Source organism: Vulpes lagopus, chromosome 5, assembly GCF_018345385.1.
Source record: "Vulpes lagopus strain Blue_001 chromosome 5, ASM1834538v1, whole genome shotgun sequence".
In the NCBI taxonomy this organism is placed as follows: domain Eukaryota; kingdom Metazoa; phylum Chordata; class Mammalia; order Carnivora; family Canidae; genus Vulpes; species Vulpes lagopus.
In genome coordinates, this window is record NC_054828.1 from 68,348,975 (window position 1) to 68,367,863 (window position 18,889).

Below are 18,889 nucleotides of genomic sequence, written 5' to 3' on the forward strand. Positions count from 1 at the left end.
AGTATGGGGGTGAGGCAGAGAGAACTGGCCTAAAAATTACCGCTGATATTGAGGGTGAGGGTATGGGGAGAAGACAGGAGATGGAGCTGGAGCAGGATAAACCTATGAGAGAGAACAGGTCCCTTCCTAGGGACAGACCTAGGAAGGCAGGGTCTCCTAGACCACGGCCCAGATTAGCCAAGCAGGGAGAGACCGAAGGTGGAGACCCCAGGACTCTGCCAGCTGCCCAGGACTCTGGGGTCCTGCCAGCAAGTCCTCCACCCCCTACTGGCAGGGTAAAGGCTGGGTGGAGACCTTTCTCCCAGTTTAAACAGCTGCCTCTGATTACACCACTTACTGGGGCAGGGAAGGCGGGGGGTGGGGGGGGGTGGGGGGGGTGGCGGGAAAGGCACAGGGGTGGGGCTTCTGGTACAGAGACTGAGCGCGAGCCAGTGGCCTTTGGCCTGGGAGCCTGAGGATAGGAAGAAGACCCAATGAGACCTGGGGGCACTTATTAAGAGTCAGAGGTCTCAGAGATGGGAAGAAGAGGACCGAGCCAGAAGGGCAGGGAAGCAGGCTCTCTTCTTCCAGCAAAGCTGTGGGTTCAGATAACAAAGTCTCCGGCACGCTTGGGGGTGCAGCAGTTAACAGAACAATCAGAGGTGCCATTTCTGAGCACATCAGGCACTATGTCGGCACTTTGAAGAGGGGAGAGGATGGTTTTAGCTGTGTCATGGGCAAACAATCACAGAGCAAGGTCCACTCCAAGCTAGAGATCAACTGTCCTTGTCCCAAACTGCCTGGGCCAGAAGGAAAAGGTGTTCAGGGTGAAGGATCAGAAAAGGTACTTACAAATCTCAGGGGCCTCATCAGATCCATCCGGGCAGTCCCTCTCACCATCACACCGCCAGCCCTTTGAGATACAGGTGATCTGGTCTCTGCAGGCAAACTGCTTGGGGCTACAAGTCTTCGGGGCTAGGAGTAAGGAAAGAAAACAAGGGGGTAAAATGAGGGATGGAGGTCTTAAAGTCCTCTAGAGCTCCTCTTCCTTCCCCAGCACCAGTCCTCATCTGGCCCAGACTCTGAGCTAAGTCCAGGAGCCAAGGAGGGCAGGTAGCTGTGGGTCGCTCCTGGAACACTGTACACCTGTGGTGGGGGGAGGGGAAGGACGCAGGGCCCATATTTTATAGCCCCTGACCCAGCCCCATATGCTGTCCAGCATGCCTCTCTTCCAGTCCTCAGGGCCAAAGCCCTCGTTGGTCTGCATTACTCTGGTCGGACACCAGCAGCCCTGGCTTTGCAGACACAGAGAGGAACAGTGAAGGATGGGGCATTTAGGCCTTTGACATATTTTCTCTTTATCTTCCTTTCCCTCCCACTAGAAGCCCAGAACTGCTTCTTTTTTTTTTTCTTTTCTTTTCTATTCTTTTTTTTTTTTTTTTTTTGAGTAAGTTCTACACCTGATGTGGGGCTCAAACTCACTACCTCGAGATCAAGAGTCACACGCCCTTCTGGCCGAGCCAGCCAGGTGCCCCAAGAGCTGCCCTTCTCTGACCTCTCTGCTCAGTGAGTCCTCTGGAACGCTCCTGGTCCCTGCAACCCATCACTCTGCCCATCTCCAAGTCCTAACCACTAGGCCCCCAGACAGGAAGTGCTGAGGGGTGCCCTTGGCACAGCACTGGCTTGGAGATTGTATCAGCAGAGGTACAGGAGGGCATGGCCCGGCGGGGTGGGGTGCCCTGCCTCCACCCTCGTTCTCTAAAGACACAGCCTCCCTTGCTGGTTAGACCTCAGGGAGGACTTTCAGTAGATGTTGTGCGAGATAAAACGCATCAAAGATTGCTCAGGACTCCGCAATGGGAGAGCTGAGGCAGGAGGAGGACTGCCGTGACCTACAGGAGCTGGTTTCAGCACAGGGCCTCTTTGCCCCATCCTTCACCCCCACCAGCCTTCCTCTGCTCCTACTCAGATTTCTTACCTCATTCTTCAAGGAGGAATTAAGAATGGTAACACTAACTCTTATTGTGGGCTCCGTGTGTATCGGAACTGTGGTAAACCAGTTCTTTCCATGTATCATCTCAGTTAATCCTCTCCACAATATGACAAAATAGGTACTACTCATACCACCATTTCATAGATGAGGAAATCGAGCCCCAGAGAGAGGTGGGGTCACATAGCAGGCAAGTGACAAACCCAGGACTGAAACCAGTTGAGCCAACTCTATGCTTCTAACCAGTGGGGTCTTCCTGCTTCCTCTGAGAGATACTCAGAGCTGTTCCTCCGCCCCCATCGCCGTGTCCTCCATGGGAAGAAAAGCCTCCTACTGTCCTCCTTCCCCACTCAGGGCTGGGTCCTCAGTCTCCCGGCCCTCCGTCGCCTTTTCCTCGGCCAGAGGTCAATTCCATCTCTATTCAGCTGGCATGCATGAAGACCAGCTCTGTGCCAGGTCCTGCACTGGGTGCTGGGGTGCCAAGGAGGAGTGAGGTGCCCCCTTGGGAGGCCCAGTCCCCCTGGGAAGACAGCTGGACACAACTAACTCAAATGCAGGGCAGAATGAGCTCAGGGCTGGGACAGAGCATAAAGTATGTCAGGGCTCTGAGCAGGGAGGGATAGAGTCTGAGGAGGGCCACACGGAGACGGAGATGATGTCCTCCCTCCCTCACCCCCATCTCTGGCAGAGGGAATTGCACTCAGGCCCCTGGCCAGGATGAGAGCCGAGTTCAGGAAACACATCAGGGATGGCCTGGCCAGGCTCCCCCACCCCCGGCGGCCCCCTCCCCTACCTCCCACCCTGAGCAGGGAATAAAGGCCCCTTGAGGAGGTGGATAATGCTGAGTTCATTGCCCCACTGGGCCAGCTGTGAGGTCTTCCCGGGAAACAGCCCGCCAGCCTAGTTAGCATGCTGGAGACCGGTCCTCTTCCCCTGGCCAGCCCGAGACTGGCTGGGGGCGGGGGGGGGGGGGGGCGGGCAGAGCGGACTGGAATGGGACTAAAGGCAGATGGGCTGTTTGGAGCCCAGAAATGGCCCCCCATGCCACCCCCACCCCTTGACACGGACTCAGTCCTTTCCCCTACTCCTCCCCAGGGTAGAGCTCGCAGCCCCGTGAGGTCACTGCTTGGCCACTCCAACCTCCCCTCCGTTCCGTGTCCGGGCCACGATCTCCCCTCCATTGGCCTTCACTTTGCTCCCCCCCCCAAGCTGTCCCCCACCCCCATTTTTGGCCTGAACTCGGCAGAGGAAACAGCAGCTGGCAAACTCCGAAAGCTGGAATGAGAGAGATTCACAAACCAGATGTGCTCTTGCGGAGGGAGGGGAGTGGGGGGGTGGGGAGAGGGAAAGGAAGAGGAGCACTCAGGCCCCGGTGCCGGTGCCGGTGCCGGTGCTGGGGCACAGCAGCACCTCTTGGGGCCCAGGGCAGAAGGGCCTTGTGGGGCGCTGCGCGGCTCCCAAGGGACAGGGCAGCGAAAGGATCTTGGAGAGATATGTGAAAGCACTTCCTTCCTGTCAGGGATGGTGGAGAAAGCTCCAGGAATCTGGAGTTTGAAGGCTGAGGCCTGTCTTTGATTTCCTTCAGGGGGAGTGGGGAGGAAAGAAACAAATAACCTACTTTGGGGCAGTCTACACAGCCAAGAGAAGCCTCCCTCTGAGGTGGGAGGGAGCTGCAGTGGGGGTGGGGTAGGGCACTTGTAATCTGCTTAGAACTGCCAGCCAGCCCCACTCTCCTCAGCTGAGCCTGTGCATCTGATGCCAGCACCCAGAAAACCCATCCTTGCGGCCTGCCGCTTACGGAGGGAACAACCCGGTCCCAAGTTCAGGAGCAACCAACCATTGGCCTCCCACCCCTCCTGAGAACTGGGGCGTCCGGTGACATAAGTGAGCACTTTTCAACCTGGTCACTATGTGTCAGCCACAGATCTGAAACACTTTGTACATGTTAACTCATTTAAACCCTCACAACCCCGGGAGGTGGGCACTGTTGCAATCTCCGTCACTCAGATGAGGAAACTGAGGCACAGAGTGGTTAGTAACTGAACAAACAGGTGGCTTCCTCAGTGGCCATGAGGATGGAGCCAGATGAAAAAGGATGAAGAAAAGGAACCAACAGGGAGAATATTTTGGTCCTCTGGCGAGGAGTGGGGAAAGAGATTGTAGGGGGCGGCAGTGACCTTCAGGGCTCCTTGGAGAGGAGGGGGTGGTGGAGGAGGCAGAGAGGGACAAGAACGGAACAGAGAGGGAAGACAGAGGAAGGAGAAGAGGAGGAGAGGACTGGAGAGGGAGGAGAGTGAGTGAGGTTGCAGTGAGAACGCCAGGACACAGGGGCCGTCTGTTCTCAGCTTTGCCTGGAGATGAATGTGACCGCCATGCTAACTCTGGCCAACACCCCTGCCCCCCCTCAAACCCAGGCACCCAGCCCAGCCATGGCCCCCAGGGCCACCAAGCTGGAGCCAGGACAGGAGGTGTAGGCTTGGGTGTGAGTCCAGACACAACATGGACCCCACTGCCCTGCTTGGGCCTTGGCTGTCGTCCTCTGTCCCATTCTGGGACCTGGAGGGTGGGCTGGAGAAGGGGGGTAAGAGTGCCTGGCCAGAGAAGGGAGAATGACAGGAAAGAACAGACCCCGAAGGAGTCTTCTCCAGAGGAGGTGACCCATCCGTTGATCCCGGCAGGAGTAGTGAGGGTGAGGAAGGAAGCTGAGACCTCAGATGGTGCTTCTTCCTAAAAGACCAGGAGTCTTGAGGCCAGGACAGCATGAAAGAGACCCTTGAGGCCCTTTTCAAGAGCAGACACAGCAGAGGGGAGACAGGCTGTGTTGGCCGGGGGGATATTTTCTAAAGGGAACCACATGAGATATCTAAGGGAACAGAGGAGCCAGGGGGTGGCCAGGGGCTGGGGGCGCAGAGCCTGTAGGAATCTAGGCTTTCAAACATATGGGGGTGGGGCAGCAGGGCCTCCCAGACCCAAACCGAGAGCTTTTCACTGAATTTTATGTATTTTGGGTGTTACCCGGTGGCTCCTTCCCGCAGCTCAGTGAGGCTCAGACACATTTTTGTCATTCCTGAGTCTGGGCCTCTGCTTTGCGGCCTGGACAGACATACAGACTGGGATGGCTTGGACTGCCAGGGGAGGGGAAGGGTCTCCCCCTCCATCCTGAGTCAATATTGACTCAGCAGGACATTAGCCTGACCAGTGACCTCCTCACCATCTTTTCCTTTCCCCACAAGCAAAATTCAGACCCCTCGAATGCCTCCAGAGGTCATCGTATCTCTTACCAGGCCTTTATAAGCCCTTTCCACCGACTCCCAACCCCAAAACACACACACACACATACATACATACACACACACACACACACACACACACACACACACACACACACACGGCTGCTTATGCCCAGCAGAAGGAGAAGCTCTAAGCTCCTGACCCATTCCCCACACCTTTCTCCAGTTCAGAAGGAAGTTCTGCCAGAAGTCTAACCTTCCCCTTTCCTTCTGAAATATCTCTTTTCCCCTGTTACTCAGCCCACAAAGGGTATCGAGTTCCCTTCCTCCAGAAACATTCTCTCCAAAACCCATTCCTAAACTTAGTGGAGGGGGAAGAAGAGAGAGAAATTTGGAGGAAAGCAGAAGAGAAAATTCTGATTCCAACCTGGGAGGAGAAGAATGAGAACAACTCGAAAATGATGAGGTGGGAACCGGAGAGCATGTTGGGAAAGCCCAGGAGAGATGCCTGTTCCCACGTAGTTTTGTGGACACCAACAGGCCCGGATGGAGGTGGATGGAGACAGGAAGAGACCAATCAAGTACTAGAGACTAAGAGGGACAGGGAATGCCACAAAGGGTGGGCAACCAAAGAGAGATGGACCAAGATGAAAGACAGAGGTCCCAAGAGGCCAAGGCAGCATACACCAAGAAGAGCAGACGGAGGAAAAATAGACAGGAAGGGGTCTTAGCCCAGAAGATGCCAAAATAATGGCACAGTTGTCTTGGGATGAACCCGGAAAATAACAAGCCCCCTGAGACTCAGAGTAGGGTGGGGGCAGCATACATCCTGACTCAGGGAGACAGAGCCCCTGCACTAGCAGTGTGTGACCCAAAGGATACCCAGAACAAGGAGGGGGTCAGTGCATCCCATGGGATAGGGAGGTGGGGGAAGAAGACTGGAGCTCTTCAACCAGGGAAGCCAAGGCCTGGGAGAGACGCTCACCTCCCCTGAGGGAGCAAGAGGTACAAATGCCTCTTCTCCCCCACCCCTATCCCTCACCTCTTTCCTGGGGAGGTTTCACACTGGTGCCTGGGGCCACCGCACCGGAAGCACTCCAGAGCCAACTGCTTCCTTCTCCAAACAATGAAGATCCTGCTAACTGGGCTGAAATTCTGGGACTGAACACAGTGGGGTGGGACTAAGTTCTCCGAATGCTCACACTCGGCACCCAGCCCTGCCAGGTCAAGGACCCTAGTGTGGCCCCAATCAACTGCACCCAGATTCCCTAAGGGCGATGAACCCCACCCCCCATCCAGAGCCTGAGGGTTTGAACGCTGGAGGGTTCAGGGTGGGGGAACCCTGACAAGAGATTACTAAAAGGCAATAAGCTTGGGGTTCTACGTGCAAAGGCTAAGCCGGCGGCAGGAGGAAAGAAAGTTGGACTCCATAAAGAAGGGCTCTCTAGAGAAGAAGTTTGGAAGAGGTGGGGGGATTTGGACAGGGTCTGGCTCTGGGCAGGACCCCAGCTGACATCCTTAAGAAGCTCAGTGACAGTGGAGAGGTTGGGGGCCAAAAAAGAAAAAGGAGAAAATGGAGGAAAGGGGAGCAAGACTGGAGAATAGGAAGTCCTGTGAAACAACCTCAAACATCAAAATACCCTTCCAGTCCCCAAATTAATGCGCTACACATCCCTGCTTTGGAAGACCAAGGGAGAGGGGAGGTGTTCAAGGATCTGGGTCTGACTGGGGAAAAAAAGGAGTTTGGAACCTTCTCTCAGAGAGGCAACAAACACCTCAGCCTCATAACTCACTTCAAACTAAACTGTGCCGCTTGTGTGATAACTGGCAACACGGTGGCTCGCTGGCTCGGAGGGGTGTGTGGAGAGGGGTGTGGAGAGGGAAGCGGTTGGCCTTCCCTGATTTCCCTGAGCCCTGTCTGCTGGGGCTGCCCTCCCCACACCAAAATGTTCCTAATCTCAGCAGGATCCTCAATAACCCTTTGCCCATCCCCCACCTCAGCTGCTTCCTCCTCCTCCCTGGGAGCAAAACACTCAATTCTGTTTCCTAGGGGGGTGACACTGCTCCCCAAAGAGAAGGGAACCCCATGTGAGTTCAGGCATAGCAGACAAGACAGAAGAAGTGGGGAAAGCAGCAAGGCCTGTGACAGCAGCAGAGAGGAAGGTTAGACATTAAGGTATCTGGGGTCAGGAGGTTTCCTTCTTTGGAAAGCAAAGAACGTTCCATGTCTGTGGGCCCAAGGCATGAGGGCAGGGGTAGAGATAAGAGAATCCTCTAGGCTGCCCTGGATAGCACTGGCCCTACAGGTCTGAGCAATTCCCCTTTCCCACCCTTTAGAGTGGGGTGGGACCAATGGTTCATATTCCCATCCCCAAGGTAAGCGCAGCAGTGTGTCTGAGGAGGGTCCTCTGCCTGGGACTCTGGGTACACTTTAGTTTGAGCTGGGTCACAGGTATGGGCTCAGAGGAAATTTTAAGAAAGAGTAGGGAAACAGTTAAGGAGAACATGACCGGCATCTGCCCCTTTCACTCACCACCAGCCAACCTGTAGTGTGGCAAATAGAGCCCCCTTAGAACCTTGGGGGTGAAGCAACCTGGCCCCCTTCCTGAATGGGCTGGGGACCTTTCTGGCTTTTCATGGAGACCCCTCTTGCTTCTGCCTAACTCCATCTACCCTCCATCACGGGGTTCCTGATGGCTCTCTCTCTCTCAAATTTTTTTTCTATTCCTCCTAGAAGTCATGCACCTAAACCCCTCTGCCTGAGTCTCCTTTCCCACCTCACAGATTTGAGAAAAGAGGAAAAAACAACAAGGAAGTCATGGGCTCGGGCTGCCTGCAGGGCTGGTCTAGAGAATATTCAGGAGAGAGCCTCTTTCCTCTTCTTGGGCAGATTATTGAGGTAGTGGCAGGGAAGGGGACAGACAGTCCCCAAGACGGCATCATTGGGGGTCACCGAAAATCCTGTCTTTCAGGGCACAGTTACTTCCTGAACCCTTAACCTCTCTCCTCTAACTGAAGCAAGTTGGGGGGAGGGGAGGGAGGGAGAGACAATCTGGTTTCAGAGAAAAACTTTCCCAATCCCAACCTGGCAAAATTTAGAAGATGGAGGAGGGGTGCGTGGATGGTATTGGGCCCAGTCTTTTCCCTGGGTGGATGGACTAAAATGACGGGAAGGGATGAGATCTCAGCCTCCTCAAATCAGGGGCCCAGCCCAGCCCAACCCCATGATCCTAGCTCAAAGCTTGAGCAAGACTTGAACCGGTGACTCACAAGCAAAAGAAAAATAGCTGACATAGAGGGGGAAAGGGGGCACCCCATTTCCCCAAAAGGACTCTGTTGTAACCAAAGCCTAACTGCAGCATACAAAGTGTTTGTGTGTATGGTGAGGGGGGAGACAGGGAAATGATGGAAACACATATCCTAAAGGAGCTGGGAATTGGGGGCGGGGGGCAGGGGCACAGCCATAACCCGTATCCAACCTCCAACTCTCCTTCCAGTCCAAACTGTGATCAAGCCAGAAGTCAGGGAGAAAGCAGCCTTCCTCCTCCCTCCCACCTCAGCATTCCAGGCCATTCTCTAGTCCCCTTCCCCAATGATGACATCTGACGTTTTTTCATCTCAAAGCTCCGAGGAATTAAGAAGGAAAATTCAAAGTCACATAGCATCGCTGCCCCCCCACCCCACCCCCAGCTCTATCCAGGCTACTGACAGAGGCCCTGAGAGGGGGAAGTGCCCACTTAGGAACCCAGGCGGGCAGCCCCGCTGGATCCTGGACCCAGGCCTCCAGCCTGGTCTCCCCGGCCCAGATTCCACACCCAAGCAAGGGGCCCTCCCCAGGCCCTCCCTCTCCCCACCCACAGGCTTCCCGGGCCTGCCTGCCCTCTGCTCAGCAGGGCAACCCTGACCCAGCTCCCCTTCAAGATTCAGAGGCCACTGCAAAAGCACCCCCCCCCACCCCGCGCCCCCTTTTGCGGCCGGGCGGCACATCGCAAATCCGGATTCCTTCACATTTCAGATGGGGGGTGGGGGGTGGAGGATGTAGGGGAGGCGGAGGCCCTCCCCCAGCAGATATGGGAAGAGAAGGCCTCTGGATCCCAGAATCCGAAAAAAGGGGAGCCCTCCTCTCCCTTCTCAGGCCTCTGGTCTTTGTTTGGGCTGGGGGGTCCCGGAAGCATCACTGGCCCAAGGCCCCCACCCTCCAAACCGGACCCCCATCCCCGCCCCCAGTCGGGCCGCTGCTGTGTCAGCTGGACTGGGATAACAAAAGGCACCCCCTCCCGCGTCTCTCTTCCCCATCTGAGCGCAGGAGTGGGGGCAGGGGAGTGGGTGTCCCCAGGGGTCCGAGGGGGCCGCGGAATCTCACTCACCGTCGATAGCGGCCGCGGCGAGAGCTGAGAGCAGGGGCAGCAGCAGCAGCGGCGGCGGGGTCAGCATGGTGCGGGCCGATGCAAGCGGCAGCCCCCTCCCCTCTGGTCCTGCTACTTCTTGCCGTCGCCCCCCCCAATTGGGGGGTCCCCCTTTTTCCTCCTTCTCCCCTCCTCCTTCTCTATTCTTATCCTATCCTTAAGCAAAGAGCATCAGGGGCGTGGGTGAAGAGGTAGAGTTCAGAGCCCCTTGGCGAGGGCCTGCCGACGGGGGCGCGCCCGCCCCCTGCTCCCAAACCCAAACCCCTCACCCCCAGCTTTTCTCTTCTCCCCTCTTTCCCCCTCCCCGAGCGAAGCTCACAGCCCCATCTCCGAGCCGCCTCCGGCTGCAAAAATGCACAATTGGGAGGAGGCGGGGTAGGGGGTGGGGGGCGTGGACCGGGTGGGGGAGCCTTCGGAGGGGGCCTGATGGAGCTCGGGGGGCTCCCCCGGTTTCCGCCTCCTCAGTGCACGGGCCTGGAGCTCGCTCCACTGTTCCCCGGACTGAGGTGCCGCGACGGGGTGGGGGGGTGAGGGGGGGAGAGGGAGGGGACGCGGGAGGAGGGAGGGAGAGAAGGGGCGGGGAAAGGGGGGAGAGCGAGCTACGCGGCAGGCCCGGGAGTGCGCATGCGCCGCTCTGGCGCGCTGCCCCGGGGAGGGGGAGCGCGCGGGCCGCGAGTGGAGGTGCGGGGCCCCGGCCGCCGTGGAGCCGCCGTGGGGCCGCCGTGGGGCCGCCGCGCGCTCGCCCCGCCCGGGCCTCGTCCCCGGTCTCGGCAGGCCCGGGGCTGGGGGCGGGCGGGCGGGCGCTGGGGGCTTCTCTTGGAAACTCGGCGTCATGCCCGGGGAGCTCGGGCTCCGTCTGGGGGGCCGGGGGCCGGGGGCCGGGGGCCGGGCCGCGGCCCGATCGCCTCGAGGGCCCTGGCTGCGCCTCTGCCGCCCGGAGTGGGGGCGGGGGTCGCCAGTCCGCGCGCGACACGCGGGGAAAGGCTGAGGTTTGGTCCGGAGCCTGGAAAAGCGAGACCTGGATCGGGGCCCTCGAGGGAGGGCTGGGGGAGGGGCTGCGGGGCCCGCCCCCTCCCCCGCCCGGGCTCCGGGTAAACAGGGACACCCGCGGGGACACGCCGGAGCTTGTCCGGCCGCCCGGGGCTCGGGGATGGAGCCCACCTTGCTGCCCGCCCCACCCTGCTCGCCTGGCACCGGGCGCGGGAGGGGCAGGCCCTGGTTTGGAGGGAGGTGAGTCACCAGCGGGTGGGGTTGGGGGAGGGCCACCCCTTCACCCCGAGGTCTGGGCTCTTCTATGTTTTGTTTTTTATACCTTCGGACAGACTCCCCCCCCGCCCTCAGTCGGGGTTTTGGATTCCGAGCAACAGGGATTTGGAGTAAAACGAGGGGCCCTGGACCCCCGCTTCCAGGCCCCGGGGTCCGCGGGGTCCGCTGAGTGCCGCCGGACCTTTGTCCCGGCCCCGAGCCCGCCAGGGAACCGCGCGGAGTCCTACAGGCGCCGGGCGGTTCCCGGAGCCCCGAGTGTGCTTCTGGCCACTGCCCCCTTCTGGGCGCTGCGTTAACGTCGTGCCTTCGGTCTCCGACTTTCTGGTCTCTGGAAGTCAGAGTTCAGGGGGGCAGCAGGCAACGGGGGGCTTCCAGACCGAGGTTGACGCTAGACAGGAGGGACGGTTGCACCACCCTTCTCACTTTGCAAACTCGACTCGAGGAGTGGGAAGGGCCCCAAATCCTCACACCAGGCTTGAAAGCAGAGCAGCATGGAGGACTTGTCCCATTGATGGCAATGAGAGTGAGAAGAATCCAGAAGGAACTGTTTTTTCCCAAACCAGAGCTTCCCCCTAGCTCGCTTCACTCAAGGCCAGGGCCACCTGCTTTTAGTCTCCTGGGCTAGAAGCTTCAGACATTTCGCTGATTGCTCATCAGGCCTTTCTCTTCTCTATCTGATCTTGAAAGCCTCTGCTCAAGGCCTGTCATTTTGTCCTTTGAAATATAGCTTCAGATTTCCTCCATTTCCACTGCCAGAAAGTTTCTGGGCAGGATTGGGGGCGTATTCATCTTTTTATCTAGCCTTCATGGGCTAACACTGTGATAGGCACATTGCAGGGCTCACCGTTTTTATTTATTTTTATTTTTTATTTTATTTTATTTTGGGGGGGCTCACCGTTTTTAATGAGCGTCTACTAGGTTCTTTGCTTTCCCGGGACCCTCTCCCCTCCCAATGTTGTGGTCCAAGCAAAACACACTTAGGGCAGCTCTGAAAGGAAAAAAGCTGGAGCACCTGGGTGGCTCAGTGGTTTAGCATCTGCTTTCAGTTCAGGTGGTGATCCTGGGGTCCTGGAATCGAGTCCCGCATCTGGCTTCCCATAGGGTGCCTGCCTCTGTCCCTGCCTCTGTCTCTGTGTCTCTCATGAATAAATAAATAAAATATTTTTTTTTAAATGAAAGGAAAAAGATATCTGGGGTGACCAAGGGAGCTGTGAGAGGTTATTTCATTCTTTTTCTCTGGTGTCTTTCATAAGGGAATCTTCCTGAAACTGCTTGCCCTGTGTCTCTTCCTGGGTGGTAAAACTCTGCTGGGTATCTATAGACAGCCGGATCAGATGTGAAACTCTTTACCCGCTGAAACATGGTAACACTTAGTTTAAAAGCTCAGAGTATAGAAAGGTACAGGAAGAGTATAGGAAGTATACGAAGGTGAAAGTAAACTTGCTAAGCTCCAAGATCTTATTCTTCAGTCCTACTGTCACAGTAACCACTCTTAAGAAGAACCACTCGTAAGAATTCTTAAGAGTTCCTTGGACCTCCTTCAGAAGGTATTTTTAAATTTTTTTATTTATGATTTTTAAATTAAGTTTCTTTAGGGAAGGAGGGGCAGAGGGAGAGAGAGAATCTTAAGTAGGTTCCACACCCAGCACAGAGCTCAAGATGGGGCTTGATCTCACAGCCCGAGCCCAAATCAAGAGTCGGACACTCAACTGACTGAGCCACCCAGTTGCCCCTAAAATTGTTTTAATGACAAATATGAATAGACATCCTTTAAAACCACAAATAAGTTCATACAATATATACTGTTCTGGAACTTACTTTTTTCAATTAACTTATCTTGCTCCCTTTCCACATTAAACACAGACATCTAGCGCACTCTTTATATTGGTTACTTAGATCTCCTTGCTTGGGACTTTTGGGCTCTTGGGTTATTTCCAGTATGTGAACTGCTGAGGGTGTCTCTGTAAGATAAGAGAGTGAATATTTCCCTTAATTATACTGTCTTTCCAGCTCCTCCCTACCATCTTCAGAAAAGCTCTCCTATCTTCTTCCAAACTTGGACTCAAGATAGCCTCAATACCTAGAATTTAGCATTCAATTTGGGATTTCTGTGCCTGCCAGGAGACCATAAACTCCTTAGGGGCAAAGATCATATCTTTTACTTCTTTGTATCCACCCAGTATGAGAAGCTCTTGATTAGAGGAGGCTAATAGAAGTGTTAGGACTAGGGGTGCTTGCCCTGGGAGAGGAGACAATCAAATTGATCACTGTCCAATGAGATATGACTATAGACAACTTTCTTGTCTTTCTCCTATAGCACTCATTATTCAGTCCTTCTCTGCCTTGGCTTCTTGTCACCCCACTTTTATTCTTTTTTAAAAGACATTTTATTTTTATTTTTAAGTAATCTCTACTCCCAATGTAGGGTTTGAACTTACAACTTTGAGATCTAGAGTTGCATGCTCTGTGGACTGAACCAACCAGGTGCCCCATTCCCCTTTTATCCTTAAGTAGTGAAGGAGGAGGAGGAGGAGGGGGAGGAGATTTCTTTCATCTTTAAATCCTTGGGTTAGAATCATAACCCAAATAGCAAGAAATCAAGAAGGAGTGCTCTGCAATCTATGATTGGGATACCTAGAATGGTGACATTAGTAGTAGAAAGCTATCCTAGTAGAAAGAGGATATCTCCCTTTTGGATCTCCCAGTAAATTATTAAATATTTCCCTTTCTTGTCTGAATATAAACAGGCACTGGGATGGGGCATTAAAGCTGGGACTGAATGTCAGGCCAGAGACTGCCACCACCTAGTGGTCAGTTGAAGAAGTGTGAATAGGAAGGGTGTTGGGTAGGGTCTTACAGACCTTGGGAAAAGAACCAAGATTTATTTTTATTTTTAAAAAAGATTTATTTGTTTATTTTAGAGAGAGAAAGTGAGAGTGCCCTCACTTAGGGGGAGGGACAGAAGGAGACAGGATAGGGAGAGAAGCAGGGATCCTGATGTAGGGCTCCATCCCTGAGATGACCCTGAGATCATGACTTGAGCCAAAATCAAGAGCGGGATGCTTAACCGATTGAGCCCAAGAAACAAGATTTATTGAGCGCTTACCGTGTACCAAGCCCACGCGATGGATTTTACATGGATTAGCTCACTTACATCTCATAGCCACCTTATGGCATAGGTGTTATTTCCAGTTTACCGATAGAGCAATAGAGGCTCAGGGAGATTAAAGAATCTCCCCCAAATCACAGTGCAGATTGGAGCCCACTTTGATTCACTTAACCAACATTTATTAGGTACTTCATATGTGCTGGACACATTGCTTGGGACAAGAGATGGGAACACATGGTCTCAGCCTTCAAGAACCCTACAATTTAGTAGGATTGCTCAACCTGATGATTGACAATCACAACACATTGCCGAATGCCTATGATAAAGGCAATCACAGAGGGAACCAGAGCATGATAACTATTCCAGATAAAGGGATCAAAGCAGAGCTGGGCATATGATGGCAAACTACATGTTACTTAAAGAGAGGAAGATGGCAAGCAATGACAGGAAGAAAGTGTGTTTTAGGCTGGAGGATAGGCAAAGACATAGAGGCATGAGGAAATTTAAAGCACAAATGGCAAATATGGTATGGCTGAAGTTCAAGAAACTTATTGGGGAGGGTAATGGATGAAATATGAGGGAACCTGATCACGAAGGGTGATCTTGGCCACACTAAGTAGTTAGAATGTTTTTTTCTAGAAGTAATGGGGACCCAGGTAAGACATTGATGAAGCCCTAATGCACCAGCCATAGAGAGGAAGAGGAAGACTATTCCAGACTAAGGATATAAAATCAAGTATATTCGGGATCCCTGGGTGGCTCAGCGGTTTAGTGCCTGCCTTCGGCCCAGGGCATGGTCCTGGAGTCTCGGGATCAAGTCCCACATCGGGTTCTCTGCATGGAGCCTGCTTCTCCTTCTGCCTGTGTCTCTGCCTCTCACTCTCTCTCTCTGTGTCTCTCATGAATAAATAAATAAAATCTTTTTAAAAAAATCAAGTATATTAATCATTTTATCATGTCAGCCTAGATGGTAGTGACGCAGAAAGCTAGTACTAGAGACTTCCGCTCACATTAGAATGTTCTCAAATTTTGGCCGCCCGATAGAATCACCTGAAAATCCCAACATTACAAAACTTGTAGTGGGACGCCTGGGTGGCTCAGCAGTTGAGCGCCTGCCTTCAGCCCAGGGCGTGATTCTGGAGTCCCAGGATCGAGTCCCGCATCGGGCTCCCTGCATGAGGCCTGTGTCTCCCTCTGCCTGTTATTCTGCCTCTCTCTCTGTGTCTCTCATGAGTAGATAAATAAAATCTTAAAAAAAAAAAAAATAGAAGACTTGTATTACTTGACTTCAAGACTTATAAGCTGCAGTAATCAAGAAAGTGTAGTACTGGGCAGCCCGGGTGGCTCAGCGGTTTAGCACCGCCTTCCTCCCAGGGCATGATCCTAGAGACCTGGGATCAAGTCCCACGTCCGGCTCCCTACGTGGAGCCTCCTTTTCCCTCTGCCTGTGTCTCTGCCTGTCTCTTTCTGTGTCTCTCATGAATAAATAAAGTGTCTTTTTAAAAATTTTTTTATTTATTTATGATAGTCACACAGAGAGAGAGAGAGAGAGGCAGAGACACAGACAGAGGGAGAAGCAGGCTCCATGCACCGGGAGCCCGACGTGGGATTTGATCCCGGGTCTCCAGGATCGCGCCCTGGGCCAAAGGCAGGTGCCAAACCGCTCCACCACCCAGGGATCCCCTAAATAAATAGAGTCTTAAAAAAAAAAAAGTGTAGTAGTACTTGCATTAAGGGTTGACAAACAGATCCATGGGACAGAATAAAAGGGGCCAGAAATAGGCTCACACTTAAATAAAGGTCATTTGATTTTGACAAAGGTGTCAAAGCAATCCACTGGTGAAAGGTCTGTCTTTTCACCAAATGGTGTAGAAACGACTGAATATCCATAAGGAAGAAATAAGTGAACCTTGACCACTACGTCATACTATATGCAAAAATTAATTCAAGATGGATCAGAGGAATGAGGCATAACAGCTACAATTATAAACTTTTAGGTGAGAACATAGAATATCTTCATGACTTGGAGGTAAAAAAAATGTATATGGTTATAAAAGAAACATCAAGATTTTAAAATTTTATTTATCAAAGATGCCATTAAGAAAATGAAAAAGCAAGCCAAATAGGTAAGCAAAATTTGATCTGACAAAGAACTGGTATCCAGGGTATATAAAAAAATTTTTGTAACAGTAATAAAAAGATAACCCAATTTTTTTGCCTCCCCCCCCTGCTCATGCTCTCTTGCTGTCTCTTTCTCTCAAATAAATAAAAATCTTAAAAAAAAAAAAAAAAAAAAAGAATGTTGGGCAACCCGGGTGGCTCAGCAGTTTAGCACCGGCCTTCAGTCCAGGGCCTGATCCTAGAGACCTGGGTTTGAGTCCCAAGTCGGGCTCCCTGCATGGAGCCTGCTTCTCCCTCTGCCTGTGTCTCTGCCTTGCTCTCTCTCTCTCTCTGTCTCTCATGAATGAATAAATAAAATCTTTTTTTTAAAGAATGTTTGTAAAAATAAATAAATAAATAAATAAATAAAGAGTGTTCATAGCAGTTTTCTTCATAATAGCCAAAAACTGTTGATAGACAGCCCAGGTGTCTATCATTAAAAAAATAAAAGGATAAACAAACTGTGGTATATCCCTACAATGGGATACTACTTAGGAATAAAAATGGACAAACCATGGATACACACAACATGGATGATCTCAGAGCATTCATCCGGTGAGTAAAAGAAGCCAAACCTAAAAAGCACGTCCTGTTTTACTCCATTTGTATGAATTCCAGAACAAACTAATTCACTACCCATAGTGAAAAAAGAGAAGAAAAAAAAAAAATCAGAATAGTGGCTCCCCCTGGGGGCCGGGGTGAGAACAACCATATGTATCTTGATAAGGGTTTGGATGTCACGCAGCAATGGAGCGGTAGGGCAAGGGTTTGAACTTAGGTGCCCTGGCCTCAGAGGCCATGGTTTTAACCACCATATTATATTGCTTTGCTGCTGGGATGCTTCAGCCTTGGGTGTGGATGAGATTATACAGGAAGAGTAGGCTGGGATGACAAGACTGAGAAGGAGCCCCCCGAGGGGTAGGAGGAAGACTAGGAGAGAGGGGGCAGGAAAATCAATGAGGGGAGAGCTTACTCAAGAGTGGCTGACAGTGTTAAATACTGCTGAGAGGCCCAGCCAGAGAAAGATAGGAGAGGTTGTCCCCAGCATGTAGGTGGCCATGTGTGACCCAGAATAATTTCAGTAGACTGCTGCGGTCAGCCACTCACTGGCAGTGTCCTGAGGAGGTGAGGAAGGGAAGACAATGAATGTGAATAGCTTTCCCAAGAATTTGGCTATACAGGGGAAGAGAGAAAGAGAGGCAAGACAGTAATTAGAGGGCCAGTTGAGGGCTGGAATTTCCTTGCCTCTGATTCCTGCTCAATCCTGACCACAGCTGACTCCTTCCAGAGATGTTTGCCCACCCACCAAGGTTGCCACTTGTTCCTCTGTTGGCCACAGCAAGCCTCTGACAGGCTCAGAGCTCCATTTGGAAGCTTGAGATCAGTTGAGCCCATGCCATTGCTCACATCCTGTCATCCTTGGCAGGCCTCATTGGGTGTCCACCCTTCTCCATTCAGCTCAGCGCTTCCTCTTCCTGACCACCCTTGCACTGCTCCCTGGCCCCCTCCTTGCAGAAAACCCTTAATCACCTTTCGCTCGGATTGTCCCTTCCCCTCTTTGCTCATCTGAAAACTGCCTGTTCCCTGAGGACACTCGTCCTTTAATGAGCTATCACTTATCCTCCCAGGTGCACAAGATGGGCGGTGTGGGAGCATAGGGCAGTCAGGTACTTGGGGCTGTCCATTTCCAAGAGTCAATATGGCTCCACCCGGGTCTCAGTTAGGGACACATCTAGCAGCAAGTAACACAAATTCCAGTTAGGATAAATTGAACACAGAGGAGTTCTAGAGCAGATCCGGGGCTGGTGGATTCATCAATTTTCTACCTCTTCACACTGCCACTCCATCCTAAGTGCCATCCATGGTCACCCGTTCCAGTCCTCATATGTGGACTTAGGATTGAAGAAGAACAGAATCCTCCCCCAAGAGCACCCTAAGGTCCTCCTGGCCAGGGGAATGGAAATACTGAGATTGGCTAGACCAATAAGACTCATCCCCTGAATGCGTGGGAGGGGACCACCTGCACGGAATCCAGACTTTGCCAACAAGGGAGAAAGGCTTGCTGCCCAGTGGGCACCATCAGCGCTTGCCTTGATAGTCCTATAAATTCCTCTACCTTTTAAGGGCCAGCGATTTCACCTTCTATTGAGAAGATGAGGAGCATCTTGCTTGAGGGCAGCAGTGATGACACCAGATTAACTGGATTCAAATCCCAGCTCTCTCATTTTGGCTTTGGGCAGGTTACTTAACCTTTCCACATGGCAGTTTCCTCCTCTGTAAAATGAGGGCTATCAGCGCCATCCAGCAGAACTTCCTGTAATGATGGTAATGATCCATGTCTGTGCTAATAGAGCGGCCGTTAGCCATATGTGGTTACTGAGCATTTGAAATACGGCTAGTGGATCTGAGGAATTGAATTTTTAAATTAAAATTAAACAGCCATGCAGAGCCTGGGTGACTCACTCTATTAAGTGATTGACTCTTGGCTCAGGTTGTGATCTCAGGATTGTGAGATAGAGCCCTAGGTCAGGCTCCTCCCTCAGCACTCAGGGCAGAGTCTGCTTGAGTTTCTCTTTCCCTTTCCCTCTGCTCCTCCCCTCTCTCTAAAATAAATAAATCTTTAAAAGAAATTAAAAAAAATTATTCATGAGAGACACAGGCAGAGGGAGAAGCAGGCTCCTCCATGCAGGGAGCCTGACTCAGGACTCCATCCTGGGTCTCCAGGATCATGCCCTGGGGCAAAGTCAGG

The 18,889-nt window shown here is 52.7% G+C and overlaps 1 protein-coding gene across 1 annotated transcript in view; it reads right to left on the reverse strand.

Moving 5' to 3' along the window:
- Positions 1-10,067, reverse strand: part of LRP1 (LDL receptor related protein 1) — an 81,244-nt gene extending 71,177 nt beyond the window's left edge. The window contains exons 1-2 of the mRNA XM_041757287.1: positions 9,567-10,067; positions 832-954 (exon numbers count right to left, since the gene is read on the reverse strand). Of these exons, the coding sequence (XP_041613221.1) occupies positions 832-954; positions 9,567-9,633 (190 nt within the window). The 5' untranslated portion in view covers positions 9,634-10,067. The remainder of the gene's footprint in view (positions 1-831; positions 955-9,566) is intronic.
- Between the last annotated feature and the right edge of the window lie 8,822 nt (positions 10,068-18,889).